Source organism: Morus notabilis, unplaced genomic scaffold (assembly GCF_000414095.1).
Source record: "Morus notabilis unplaced genomic scaffold, ASM41409v2 Scaffold399, whole genome shotgun sequence".
NCBI classification, from domain to species: Eukaryota; Viridiplantae; Streptophyta; class Magnoliopsida; order Rosales; family Moraceae; genus Morus; species Morus notabilis.
In genome coordinates, this window is record NW_010366583.1 from 180923 (window position 1) to 196329 (window position 15407).

A 15407-nucleotide genomic window follows, 5' to 3' on the forward strand; every position below is an offset into this window, starting at 1 on the left:
ACTCAGGGAATGGAGAATTGTGCATTATAGTAAGTAAAAAAATATTTTGCTGGTGAGCACGGTTTAGATTTTAATAATTATGAGCTGATGTCAAAAGTATATCAGATTAAACTATAAACTACATGAAAATCAATAATTCCAATTCCCAACTGTACTCTATCAATAACATATCAAGAAGCTCTCTTATACGATTCCACGCCTACTATACATGTTTAATGTGGAGAGTTTTAGGCCCCGTTCATTTCGCTCATTCGAGTTTAAAATTTGAGTTTTGTTACAGTAAAAAGCTCTAAAAAACAATCACATTTAACTTTTTTACTACAGTAAAAAGTTTTCACGCAACATCACATCTTAACTCGAATTAAAAACTCGAATTAGCAAACCGAACGAGCCCTTATATGACAAGAATCACATAAAATAGTCCAAATTTCTAAAAAAAAAAAAAAAATCTGAAAAAAATCTTGACAGAATCTCCCACATTGACATTATCTTGCATAGATGTTAACCTCATAGAAACGTGCTATTCTTTAGTATATGCGTTCAAAGAGATGATAAACTTTGGAAACCAGAATACCAGAACCGGACGGTCGTTTAAGATGGAAAAAGGCAAGCCAACCCGTGAATAATTGCCACCACAATGCAACAACGACAAAATAAAAAATGAGAACCAAAAGAACTTTCCAATCGAGTGTTGATTTGCTCACTACCACGTCTCTTCCTATCCTTACACACACACACACACACCCACATATATGTATGTATATATAAAGAATATACATTATTCCTCTGCCCTACCTGGCCTACGGCCTTGTACCCTTAAAAAAAAATTTAAAAAAAAAACTTACACTTTTTTGGTCTAATTAAGGGGGAAAAAAAAAGATAATGTACAATATTCTATGGTTAGGTATTTACTAAAGATTTTTAAAATTGCATTTTCTTAATTTTAATATAATTTTAATGTATAACATTATGAATATGCTATACCATTGAGAGTATCCCTAAGATCAAAGTTCTCAAAAATCTCACTCCGTTTTTCTATTCTAAGACATTAGCCACAGTACCACATGACTCTAATTTAATCATAAAATAAAACAAAAGAAGACACCAAGGCGGTATATTGGGAATCAACATTCAGCCTTATAGTACGTAAGGTGGTGACATTTGACACTACATGATTGAGCTAAAATCATTACACAAAAGAGCTTTGCTCTCAGTATTTATATATAGGCATAATAGAGAAACAATTAAATCACAGTACTGGCTATTGACATTATGGCCAATTCTTGGTGTTGTTGTTGGTGGCTAATCACACTCTTTTCACTAATAATGTTCCTCCACTTCGGCGTCAACACGTTCACCGACTCCGAATGGGGATCCGGGCACGAAAACCCGGCCATATTCAACCCGGTGGGCCTCGCCGCCAACCAATGGGTGGACACTGCCGTAGAAGCCGGGATATCGTTGGTAATCCTCACGGCAAAGCACCATGATGGCTTCTGCTTGTGGCCTTCCAAGTACACTGATCATTCGGTCGTAAGAAGCCCTTGGAAGAATGGCCACGGTGATGTCGTCCGAGAGCTCGCCGACGCGGCTAAGGCCCGCGGCGTCGACGTCGGGCTTTACCTCTCGCCGTGGGATCGGCATGATAGAAGATATGGCCATGACTTGCCTTACAATGAGTACTACTTGGCTCAACTACAAGAGCTTCTCAAAAAGTAAGGGCCTAAAAAAATGTTTTGCGTAAGAAATTTACCTTGCTTGGTATTTTAGTTGCATTTTCTTTAAGAAGATGTCTATTATTTAATGAGCTTTGTATAAGGTGACTGATTTGCATGAGGTGTGGTTTGGTTTTTTGAAATATTTTAAATGTTTTATGTAAGAAATTTACCTTGCTTGGTATTTTAGTTGCATTTTCTTTAAGAAGATGTCTATTATTTATTGAACTTTTTATAAGGTGACTGATTTGCATGAGGTGTGGTTTGGTTTTTTGAAATATTTGGTAGATATGGGAGTGTCAGCGAAATTTGGTTTGATGGAGCAAAGGGTGCAAATGCAACAAACATGACATATTATTTCACAGAATGGTTCTCTATGGTTAAGGAGTTTCAAAGCTCCATCAATATATTTTCCGACGCTGGTCCGGATGTCCGGTGGGTCGGAAATGAGGCTGGGTCCGCCGGAAGAACGTGTTGGTCCACCATTAATCGAAGCTCACTCGCAATCGGAAGTACAAGCACCATGGAGTAAGCATAATTCTGTATTTGCACTCTTCACATTGAATAATTGGGTTGTGGCGTACAAAAATAAATTCATTATTGCTCAATTTGTTTCTTTAAAAAAAGAATAACGGGATTTTTTTTTTTTTTTTTTTGTTGAAAAGGATTCATACAGAAAATAATAGAATTTTTCATATAGAGAATTAGAAACCACACAACAGAGTATGGAAAGAAAAAAAAAAAAAAAAAAAAAAAAAAAAAAACAGTTATCAGATTACATTAAACGACAAGGCGCATAACAATTTAATGAAAATTTTAAAATCATATTTACAAATAGTTTTTTTTCCCTAATCCCACAAGAGATTTTTTTTTAATTTACATATTAAAAAAAAATATATTGAGTAAAGAAGTCAGGGGTTGGCACTGAATTTGACACCAAAAGAAAAAAAAAGTGTCTCAAACTTTTGGATGACTCTTAGCTGTATAGCACTTCGAAATTGAAAAAAAGGCCAAAAATATATTGCCTTTATATGCATACACACACGTGGATAAGCTGCCATCCCAACTTCCAATATCACCTTAAACTTATGAACAGCCTACCTCTATCCGAAAGGGGTCACAACCCTAACCCCGCTACTCATAAAAAGTAAATCTTGTTAAATAAATAGATAAAATTTAATTAATAAGACTCGTTATTTTATGAGTGATGAGATTTATTCTCGAGATGAATATTATTTTTCTAAATTAATATACTTAGGAGACGTTTATTTTTTATATTCGTTTATGATTCTGAATTATTATTCATGATTTTTTACAGTATTTTCTTTCACAAAAAATACACATAAAATGAGAATGATTCTGAATCATGATTCTGAATACATAAACCAATCATACTCTTACTTTTTCAATAATGTTGCAGTTATCTCGGCACCGGTGATCCGAAAGGGAAAGATTGGCTGCCACCGGAATGTGACGTTTCAATAAGACCTGGATGGTTTTGGCACAAATCACAGTCTCCAAAGACGCTAAGCCAAATACTTGAGATTTACTATAACTCAGTCGGAAGAAACTGTGTTTTACTACTTAATGTACCTCCCAACAAAACGGGGCTTATATCCCAAGAGGATGTTCAAAGACTTAAGGAATTTAGAAGCGCAATTGACACAATATTCTCTACTAATTTAGCACAAAATTGTTTGATCAAGGCTAGTAGCACAAGGGGTGGACAACAAGGTGGCTTTGGACCAGAAAATGTGCTTGACAATGACCATTTGTGGACTTATTGGGCTCCTAAAGATGGTGACAACGGGGACCATTGGATAGAGCTTAGGGGAGGAGATGAAGGGCTGAGATTCAATGTTGTAAGGATTCAAGAGGCGATTGGTCTTGGCCAGAGGATCAAACGACACGAGATTTACGTGGATGGTAACATGGTGGTGAACGAAACGACGGTGGGGTATAAGAGAATCCATAGGCTTGATGAGGGATTAGTCCATGGTCGAATTGTGAGAATATTGATTAAAAAGTCTAGAGGAGTGCCTTTGATCTCTTCCGTTGGTTTGCATTTTGACCCTTTTTGGCATCCGGATAAAAGATATACAAAAAGCCAAGGCATCTAGCGATTTTATTTAATAAGGAGGAAAAAGACCACAGAGAAATCATGCATTTTTCATATCACGTGCTTAGATAGTAATTGAAATAATCTCTATTTATAGCATTATCTGGATTTTTTTTTTCTGTTACTCCCTTCTATTTGTCTCTTTCTGGTTCTTTTCCGCCTCCATCTGAGATGTTCTTGTATACCATATAAATGGAGAGTTATTTATTGATATGTGTGAAAATATACTGTTTAGATAGGACACATGTCTAAACTATCAAAACTTCGTCAAATTGTGTTTATTTTTCATACTTTCTTTGATTGACAGTTCAATATCGTATCTTACTAACAAAGTATTGTTGTCATACCATATAGAATTCTCTCAATAAACGCTTAACAAAAATAGTATAGTGCTGTTGAAACAACAACCCACTTTGAAAATGAATGTCCAGCTTTCAAAATCTTATCAATATTTTTATACCAACACTTTCACACGAGCTCTTGGGGATCTAATAGCTGGTAGTATCTGTTGAAATGCAACAATACTTTTGCTTGCCCATGTGGTTCATTGCTAATTGTTATGTCCTAATAAAATGTAGCATACATCTGTCGCGAAATTGACCAGCCAGAGAGAAAAAAGTAGAGGAATCAAACACAAATACAGATGAACAACCGAAGTTGTGCTTGAAATGAATTATCATTCTTTCTGTTCCCACGTGATGTACAATCTCTATTATTCAAGTGATATCACCTGGAATGTCTCAATTATAAATTAGTGATAATACTATGTTGACATTGGATTGTTGAAGGAAGAGGAAGTGACCTCAAACATAACTCTAGTTTGTTTGCTAAAAGAAGTATTAAAAAACAAATACTAATCTCTTCAAAAGATAGATGAAGATTATTGTTAGGTCTGTTTTTGTCGCTGGTGTCACAGAGAGTGTTATAACACTTTTCTGTAACACTGTTTTTAACAGTAAATCTGAAATTAAACCAGTAAAGCAGCAATGCAGGAAAATAGTGCACAAACGTAAAGGACACCAAAAAAATGATATCGCAGTTCAGTGCGCACACCTACTCTGCGGGGCCAGCCCAGACAGTGATCAATTCACTAAGTTCAAAAGATTACAAAGGACCGAACGGTCTTACACACTCAACGACTCCCTCCTTGACGATGTTGACGTTGCTAGAATCTCTTTAGAAAGCTTGATCAGCGAGCACCACTCGACTTGACGGTTTCCTCCCGAAACCAAAGAAATCTTCTCCCGAAGAACCAATTCAAAAGTGTTCTCACAATCCGTCGCAACACATCAAGTGACTCTTAACATTACAATCTCATACTCACATGAACACACGCAGCTTTTTCATTTTCAACACTCTTTTTTACACAGAATACATTCAGCCAAATCCAATCAAAACTCACACCATTGCTGCCATTCAATCTAATACAAAAAAAAAAAAAAAAAAAAAAAAAAAAAAAAAACCCTCCAGCCTAAAGAATTTCCAGCCATTTCAATCTCAGCAATCAACTCTTCTGATTTTCAGCCCTTAAACCAGACAATCAGACTTTCCTTAAAAGGCTCACCTATTTGTTGTGCCAGCCAAGCTTCCAGCCAATTTGCAACCAATTTGCCAAATATAGTTTTCAACCAATTTGTCAAAAATAAGCCAATACAAAAATGCACTAACAATTATCATTCAAAAAAAAAAATGCGGTAAGATTGGACATAAATGTTAGAATCTCATGTTTAACTTTGGAAAATGATAACATATAAGGGTGTCTGAACTTTAACATTTAAAAAACCCAGCTTTCTATAATCGATTTTTGGGATTCGGTATTCAAGTTAAAGGCTAAGCTAGCATAACGCGAATCAGCTGTCTCATATCATGATCCATGCAATTAATTACACTCATGTTTTGGTAAATTCTAGACTTATCATGGCCAACACAAACAGAGTAGCTTTCAAGGTTAATTTTTGACTCCTAAGGTTTCTGACTTGACATGGCTGATGCACAACACTAACACAGCCAATCCTAGTGAACCGATCCACACAAAGACTGGCAACCCGAGTAAACAAGCACACACCAAAAACACAGAAACCAATCTCAATCTTGAGATAGAAGCAATGTCATAAATTCGCCCAAAGAATCCACTCACCCAAAGATCTATAGAAGCAATCTCAATCTATATTGCAAATGGTCTATAGAAGCAATATCATAAATTCGCCCAAAGAATCCATTCCATAGCCTTTTCACAAACACTTTGTGAGCAATAGAACTAATACACTAAGACAAACACAGAAACAAGAAGAAAACTTTCAGAGAAGAAAATCACAGCAGACGAATGAATCAACAGTTAACAAGAGATTCTCATTAACCCATCAAAGCTACAAATTACCCTCTCAGATAAACTCTCATAACCGAGTATATGTCAATCCATCTCCTAAACCGTACTAGTGAGACTATTTGTAATACAGAATAAAAGGCTAGGAAAAAAAAAAAAAAAAAAAACTAGAAAATGCATAGTTAGTAATTTGCATAACCAACGAACCGCCTAACAGTAAAATCCCTACAGTTTTGCCATCTCTGCTTGATTATATCAGATCATCTTTTAACACCACTGAAGGAAAGGGTCGATCTTATGTCCAGCTTTGACATCCTCGTATATTGCTTGGGCTTGTTTCATGGCCTCAGAGTTAGCCAGCAATTCGGCTCGCTCCTTCCCTCTGGAGAAACATCCGGAATCTGCAGTAATGTCGTTGCTTGAGCTCTGAGCTTGACATTTCAAATCTTTAGTGATGTTGCATTGAGCTTGCTCTTCTCCAGAATCCGTCGTGATGTTGGATGACCTCTTGAACACCTTCCGCAACCACACTCGAGGATCCCACGACATCGAATTCTAGTACATTGATATAGAAACCAACAATCTAAGAAAACCATGCTAGAAACCTGAAACAACTATTTCATGAAGTTATGGTGACAGAACCGAAACCAACCAAAAACCGCCGGAGAAGAGTCTGTCAGTTTCGGTTCAGTCGGTCAAATGCAGAAAAGAAAATACATAACAGCAATACAACAATGCGGCACAGTTTTCTTCATTTTTTTCTTAACACTCAAGACAGAAACAATATGACAAATCTATACAACAGTAAACAACGAATCTGAAAATTGTGTATCTTAACACTCCAGAATCCGCAGTGTTTGTCACACATGTATGATATTTTGTTGCTTGCACTCTCAAACTTGGATGATGTGAAAATTTCTATACAATAATAGGTGAATGCAAATGTTTGCAAATTCAAACAACCAGCATGCGACAAACTAAAGAGTATGACCTCGAGGATTTGAACCAAGTACCATACAAATATATTTACCATTCACCCAAAAAAAAGAAGAAAAAAAGCAGCTTAAAGTGATAAGAACTGGACCAAAACGTTAGTTTTCTCTTTTACCCCTTTATTTATTTTATAACACTTCTTTCTTACCTGGAAGGCTGTGAATTTGAAAGGGCTTTCTGGGTGGAAAAGGCCATTTTCATTGAACCATCTCTCTTGTTGGAATTCTTCCGCGTCGTCGCCCCATAAAAACTTTATCCTGCCCGTGGCATAAGGCAGGTACGCCACACCATCTCCTATCCTCAGGCTGAATCCATCTGGTAAGGTATCATCAGAATAACATATCTTCCCATCCTACAAAAGCACCACAAATAACTAGTTCAGTGAGGCTGAGCCTGGGCGTCTCAGCCAAAGCTGCAAGAAATATTGCATTTTGTCAAGGGCTTCTTCCGTGAAGATGGCTGCGAGTTCATCGATCCTACAACTCTCTTTCCAAGTTTAGTTCTTCTCTCCTTTCCTGTGCAACCTTTTCTTGCATGATCGGATGCTTGCAGAGCACGTAAAAATGTCCTTTATAAAACTCAGAATCATGTCCTTTATGTACTTCACATCTTTCTCTCCCAATTTGACAAGTCTAGACAAATGTCTCCTTTCTTCCCCTATCATTTATATATCCTTATTATCATCAATAGTCCATAAATAAGGACATTTCTGTCACAATTTTGAGCATAAAGCTTTTTTTAATAGAAAAATAAGCAACTTTTCTTAGTTTTACACACTACTCAATTACATTATTGAGAATCCACTACATCATGTTAAGTGTTTTCAGTCATGCTAATTTTTATATTGACAGGTAAGATTGTATATATGCGTTACATCAAACAATTGCATCTCTATTTTAAGTGTCAACTACTCAGAGGCACATCTTGATCTTGTGAGCTGTGGACTTCTTCAATCGTGCTTCGATTACTTTGTAAACGAACTCATCTACCAGTTTGATGTTCTTCCTCAGAACTGCTTCAGAGCCGATGTTTAGGAACCTTTTGATCTTCCAAAAGGCACCAACATAGCAATACAGGGTAAGAGCACTTGCTTTATCAAAAGCATTAGAAAATCTAGCCGCTTATTCATCAGTTCCTCCAGTTCCAAACAAAGAATAATCTTAAAAATTGCCTCCAATGTTGATTTCATAAACAGATCCTAACCACAAAACAGGAAGTGTAAAACAACAGTAAATGAACAAAAAAAAATTGACAAAATTCATGGACTTGCTTTGATATATATTACTTGGCTTGAGATTGCAGCCTCGGACACTATCCGAGCCAGTTTGATCGAATTACTCTTAACGCAAAAGCGCTGAAATCTCTCAATATCTTTGTTGAGAATTGATAGCCAGATATCTTCCGTTGATGTTTCCATTTTTCTCCATCGACAGTGAAGAACTCATCTCCCGAAAGATCTGACAAAAACGTTGTAATGGTACCACGCCTACAATGAAGACACGACACAGTTTCCGAATATTCAATTTGCTTAACCAACTCAAAATTCGCTTTCAAATGGACTCCATACCTTCAGTTCCTAAAAATTGTGGCTTGACATGAAAGTGTACCTGCACAACCTTGCCATAGAATGTACTCAACATTTGGCTTTGCAGGGTCTGAAGTCTTAACTTCCCTGCTGAATAAATTAAGCAATGTATAACTCGTGTGCTTGGTTGAAGCCTGTGGAAATTGATCAGTTGGTAACTTGGTTTGATATTCTGCCTGCTATAGTATTTATTGGTCATGTTTTCTGGATCTTTTTCGCTCTCCATCAAAAACCTTAACAATACGTCTTCTTCTCCACTCTGGTCACAGAAACACATCAATTAATCCATAAGGCTAAGAAAAAGGCAACTTAATGAGAAAGAGAAAATGTTCTTATATAAAGCTTTTCATTTCTCATCTGCTCTCTCTAGCGTCTGATCCACTTGAATAATTAGTCGTCGATGTTATGAGGTTTTGCTTCAAGAGAGGGCTCCAAGACAATTTAAAGAAACCTTTTTTTTTTTTCCAATTTTCCATGACAAATCGAACACAATAACGTTGGAATCGTCAAAGGCCTTAGTGAATCGTTTTCCAAACTCATCTAAGCCATTTAGATTATTCAGATCCACACCAAATCGGATCTTGATTCTTGAATCTAGAGTTGACTTCATCAACATAGCCTGCCAGAAGGAAGTAAAATGAAGGAAAAAAAAAAAAAAAACAGTTTAACCATTTTCAACTAGAAAATTTTCTAAAGCTCACCATGGAAAAAAAAATAAATAAATAAAAAATCCTGATAAGTAATTTAACGGGTCAATATGGACAGATTTGTTTGGTTCAAAGATTCGTGTCATAATTTGAATCATGGTTCGTGACTCATTATAATATTTTTTTTCATAAAAAGTACACGTAAATCAAAAATAATTTTAAATCATGATTCTGAATCTATCAACCAAACGTCCTAAATGTACAACACAATTAAGCATGTGGCTGGCATAGCATTGCACGTAATGCCGTATGTCAATGTATTAAGTTGGGTCGATAGGTTAGGAGGTGTGGATCGTATAGGTTAGAACGTGTGGATTGGTCCTGCATAACAGTCGTTTTTAAGTCTTTTTTTAGTAAATAAGATTTAATACATTAAGAAAATGATCACTTTTAGAAATTATTAAGAAAATCTAAAAAATTATCCACGGCGTTTTTTCTTTCTAAAAAGTAAAAAAGAAAAAATAACCCTTTAATTGATCAACATTTTTGAAATATAAAAAATAACCTCAATAAGTAATATTTATATATTATTTTAGACATTAATTATGTAAAACTTTTAAAATATAAGTTTTAAAACTAAATCAAGAAAACAAAAGAGACAACGTGTTTGAATCACCGGATAGTAGTGTTAACTGTAAGGATGGGATTGACTGGCAAGTTCAAATCCACTAGTTGCATATCAATGATTAGGGTGTAAGATTTTATGTGGAGCTAGATCAATTTGATCGGTTAAGTTTTGAATTTTTTTTCAAAAACGTAAAATTTATTTTATTGAAAATTTTACCCTTTCTTCTTTAAATTTAGTTTCTTAGTTATTAGTTTTTAAAATAATGTTCAAATATTGATTATTAAAGTTATTTATGTCGTTTTTAACAATTTGATTACTTATAACGGTTATATTTTACTTCTTTTGAAAAACTTAGGGTATAATTTTTTGATAATTTAAAAATATAAGGGATATTATTTTTATTATCAAAAACACAAGAGTAAATGTTGGATATATCTAAAAGGGGTACTTTTTGAATTTTTCTCGAAATCATTAATTCATAATTGACTTATTTATAGTGTATCACTAATTAACTTAGTTGTTTATTATCGATTGACTCAGTAGTTTATTACGAATAAACCAATATGATTTAATAATTACATGATATTAATCAATAACTTACCCATCTATCATTTATAAATCATTGGCAAATAGTATTGTTAAAAATATACTGCTTAGCATTTGGAAGCTGTGATCGTTTTTAGGGACTTTTCTGATCACATATAGCAAAATTTTACAAGTGATGTTGAAATGTAGAAAAAAAATCAGAATATATAGCTAAAATTAATATCATTAGAATAATTTCTATCTTTTATTATTTAAATATGCATATAAGTAACTAGTGAAAATTATTTGAATACGCCATACTCTACACTAACTCTTTTTCGGAAAAAAAAAAAAAAAAAAAAAAAAAAAACTTTACTTTAGACTTGGGGTTTGACAAGAGTAAAAAGTAGTGAAATCTAACACAGTAAAGTTGGTTTTATAAGTTTTATTCAGTTAATAATTCTACTAAAAAGTTCTTAATCATCTTTCTGAAGAGTATTTCCAATCTAACAGATGATATGGTTTGGTGATTGATACTTATGACACGAATGAAACCCACTTAATTAAAAATGTATTCCCTTATAAGAGATTCCCAATGACACTCAAAAACTCGTAGAGATCAACAACAATGTGTTCCCTTTAACATGATCACTTAGTCACTTACCATAAAGTTTTTAACGTGGCATGTATAGGCTGAGAGATTAATCTAAGCCGAAACAGTCACAGGGCAACTCTCCTTTGGCAGGTCTGCAGATTACTAATCGCCAAATACCTGTATAAATACAGACCTGCCAAGAAAGAGAAGCCCTACAACTGATTTGCTTAAAGAACCTGCTTTTTCTTCTTCTCTTCAAATTATGCTTCTGAGTTCGCAGGCAAACACATTACATTACCATGGTTTATATACACTGAAACGATGGAATAAACCCCGGAAGCAATGGCATATGCTTGAGGGTTATGCTATGGATAGTTTACTTTTCTTTTTTTTTTTCCTTAGTGGGGGGAGGGGGTCATTCCATATCCGAGCCATGAAAATCTCCTTTTCAAGGATACCAAGATTTTCGCTTGTCTTGTAGGTGAGAAGGGGAAAAAAGGAGCTGAAAATGAGAATCAGGAGATTCTCCATTTAGTCAGGATAAGTGAGAAAAAGGGGCCTTGTAAATGGCATATCCTGGTTTTAGATTCCAGTCATTTCTTTGGCTTTATATGTACTTGGCTTACGATGAGCCAATCCTTTGCAATATTGCCTTTGGGATACAAATTTGATTCACATTTTTGACACATAGCAAACATTAATCAGATTAGTTTTGGCCTCTTATTTAGTATAACACTTGCACTTGAACTTCATTTACGTTTAGTTATCATTGTTAGTGTTTCTAGGTAGATAACGATTATCTTCATCATCGATGTCCTTGCGTCAAAGCTAAATTATGAGCATTTTATTTGGAAAAGAAAATTTTTTTGGTTCATTTTCTAAGAGGTGACATGAATTTTGTTAGTAATTAAAGCTCTAATTTATATGATTAGATAGCAATAAAAAACGAGAAGAGCAAAAAGAAATAAACGAGCATAAACAAGGATTTTATAATAGTGGTTTACTCTGATTGTGAGACTTATGTCCACTTGTCACCATAGAATATCAATATAGTTGGAAGAAGTAAAATATATAATCCTCTCTCAAAATGCTTCTCTGACTCTCTGGTTCTCTCTCTATACAAAACGGTTGCTCTAGTAATTAGGCTCCACAAAACAAAACAAATTTCTCTCTGTATTGTTTCCCTTGTAAAACTAAGTGAGATCCATGATTATAAGATAAATTCAAGTTGATCAATATACCAAGTAGTATCTTGAAGTAGGAAAAAGCAAGATCAGGAGGAAAATGAAAACCTTCCTCGTTCAAATTTGTGCACTTAATTCTTAAAGAGTAATGTCCCACAATATTACTGAGATCCGATAAACAGCACAGGAAAATTTAGCTAAGATGTTTATGATTATGAGATTGAGATCTCTAAACAACATTAGGCAAGTTTTCACGTAGGAAAATTGCGGAAACCTCTAAATGGTTTTTTGACAAGATCTTGAACACTTGCAGACAAAAGTTGTTTGTACCAAGTTACTAGTCCTTGAGAATGTTTTAGTCTTCACTTATTGTTGTTTCAATCAAGAAGACTTTCTATAACCTTGTGGAACTCGAGGGAGTGTCAATGTTACTTAGTCACCAACTTAACCTTATCAGATACTGCAACTGAGCAATTATGGTGTAAGATCACAAGCCCTTTACCAATGAATAGAACGCATCATTAGAACACTGATCTTTCGCTCGTTCATGGAATTCTCTGCAATTTTTTTCAAGCTTACAAATCAAGGTTAGAACTAAATATTATACAATGTAGCAGAAATATATGAAAAAAGGGGAAAAAAATCTAACTGGTAATTTACCTCACCAGAAATTATAAGATGCTGAAGTAGACTATATAATAAGGTTAAGCCAAAACAGCTACAGGGCAACTCCTCTTGGCAAGTCATTTACACAACTAATTCTGCAAAATAGTAAATGCTTGCCAAAAAAGAGCCGCCCTATGGCTGGATTTGCTTAGTTAAGACAAAGACTTTCTTCTTCCCTGCTTGGTTTCTCTCCTGACTCAGCACCAACCTTTTTATAGGCGCTTCGACTTGATCAGCTCGGAAAAAATTGGAATAAAAGAGCAACAGAGATGGCGAGCATATTGAAACGTTTATGCCTTGAATATACTTCTAGTGCTGCTTTCCAAGGTGTAATTTTCAGGATGAGGTCATTATGTTTCATGTGGTCACTAAATAGAAACGTAAGAGTTGAAAATGCTCTAACGGAAATATGTGTGATTCTCGGCTGATCTTGCTCACTAGAAGGACGAAAACATTAGTTGTTTGAAAGGAGATCCTAATTCCTAACGTGGGTGAGTGACAAATAGCATATCCCAGTTGATATCCACTTTTTTTTGTCTTTTTGTTTTTCTAATTTAAATGTTGGCTTCTCGGTTTTTCCAGGTTCTATCACAGTCTATTTATTCCTTTCATTTTTCTCTCACCCTTAATATCTACACTAATGCCTCTAACCGTTATAACTTGGTACTTGGCTTTTGAGGCCTCGCAAGGCAGAGATGAGCTTCCGAAGCACGTGTAACAATTCAACAAGAAACAGTCAAGTAGTAACGTCTATAAACTAAGGCTAAGGCCTCATTTAATTAAAAAAAAAAAAATATGTCAAGACTTGAGATGAGTTAAAATTAATAGGTCAATAGTTTACATAAGTTAATAAATAGACTAAATTACTGTTTTTGTCTATAATTTGTCTGGTTATAAACTATAACTTAACAAGTTATTGTCCATAAATCGTGGTTTTTATTCATAATTTGTCTGACTATGAACCATAACTTGACAAATTTGTCCATAATTTATCTGGTTATGAACCATAACTTGACAAGTTATGACCTATTAATTTCTATAACTAAAAATTAGCCTATATACTTCCTTAAGCTTTTCATATTAGCCTATTTTCTACTATTTCCTTTTAATTTTACCGATTTAAATTGAGCTGAAATGTAACTTTTTATGAGAGTTTTAACTGTAGTAAAAAAATTAAATATGATTATTATGAGAGTATTTAATTATAACAAAATTTAAATTAAAAACTCAAATGGTGAAATGAACGAGATTTAAAAAACTTTTAAATATGGGACTCCTTAAACTTTTCGAGTTTAACAAATTAGTCCTTACTTTTTTTTATTTTTTATTTTTTCCAATCGCCTTCCTAACGTTTAAAATTTTTTGTAATTGTAGTCCAATCGATAATACCCTTAAGCGCCATGTTCATTTCACCAATTCGAGTTTTGTTACAGTAAAAAGTTTTCAGAAACAGTTACATCTAACTTTTTTGCTACAGTAAAAAACTTACACATAAAATTACATCTCAACTGGAATTAAAAACTTGAATCAGTGAACTAAACGGGCCCTTAGTGTGCGTTTAGTTGGTGGATTCGTACCATAATTCGGATCATGATTTGAATTATAGTTCATAGCTCGCTATAGTATTTTCTCTCATAAAAAATACACGTAAATCGAGAATGATTCTAAATTTATAAACTAAACGTCCACTTAATTTTTTAGACACACATATGTGACCCACTAATGAGGCCAATATCGTCATTTTCCCCCCAAATCTCTATTTGACCTGAAAGAGTAACTCCACCTTTCTCTCTCCTCCTCTTTCTTTCTCTGACTATCTAAACAGAATTTCTATTTGAATTAAGGGGGTGTTTGGTACCTAGATTCGTTCCCTGATTCGAATTATGGTTCGTGATTCGTTACAGTATTTTCTCTCACAAAAAATACACGTAAATAAAAAATGATTCTAATTACATGATTCTAATCCATGAACCAAACGTCTCCTAAAAAAACCTAAAAAAATCTATTGTTAATTAAAGGACGCGTTTAAAACTCGTTTTAAAATTATTTTATTTTTTATATGAAAATAAAAATAAAAATAAAAACATTTTCAATCCTAGACAGAAATTATTTTTTAAAATGCGTTTAATAATTTTATCAAGAGATTATTTTTCAGTATAAAAAAATTCATTAATGTCTCTGTCTCTTTCTCTCTGCTCAATAAAAGAGAAAACGAAAATAAAAAATAAAAAATGACTAAAAATTATTTTTCATTTCTCTCTCATTTTATACTAAACTAAAAAATCATTTTCATTTATGTTTTTTATTTTTATTATGTCAAACGCCGTTTTAAAAATGTTCTTAATTTTTTTATAAAAAAAACGTAAAAAATAAATACAGAATTAATTCTAAATACGGTCAAAATTTTTTATTTTTACAAACTAAAAA

General features: G+C 33.9%; 1 protein-coding gene and 1 long non-coding RNA gene across 2 annotated transcripts; one reads left to right on the plus strand and one right to left on the minus strand.

Moving 5' to 3' along the window:
• Positions 1–1272: 1272 nt before the first annotated feature.
• On the plus strand, positions 1273–3892 carry LOC21396140 (alpha-L-fucosidase 1). Its single transcript, XM_010110773.2, has 3 exons — positions 1273–1715; positions 2004–2243; positions 3136–3892. Exons 1-3 carry the CDS (start codon positions 1273–1275, stop codon positions 3833–3835), a joined length of 1383 nt encoding a protein of 460 aa, XP_010109075.2. The 3' UTR covers positions 3836–3892.
• A 2306-nt stretch (positions 3893–6198) lies between these two features.
• LOC21396141 lies at positions 6199–9343 on the minus strand. Its single transcript, XR_002903315.1, has 4 exons — positions 8758–9343; positions 8436–8636; positions 7299–8348; positions 6199–6712 (listed from the first exon to the last, which is right to left on the minus strand). It is a non-coding gene; the product is annotated as an uncharacterized LOC21396141 (long non-coding RNA).
• Between the last annotated feature and the right edge of the window lie 6064 nt (positions 9344–15407).

Excerpts from the sequence above, each read along its gene's own strand:
- LOC21396140 (XM_010110773.2), top strand. The coding sequence starts at position 1,273 with ATGGCCAATTCTTGGTGTTGTTGTTGGTGGCTAATCACACTCTTTTCA. Across the intron at positions 1,716-2,003 it reads CTACAAGAGCTTCTCAAAAA|ATATGGGAGTGTCAGCGAAA; the intron begins GTAAGGGCCTAA and ends AATATTTGGTAG. Across the intron at positions 2,244-3,135 it reads GGAAGTACAAGCACCATGGA|TTATCTCGGCACCGGTGATC; the intron begins GTAAGCATAATT and ends ATAATGTTGCAG.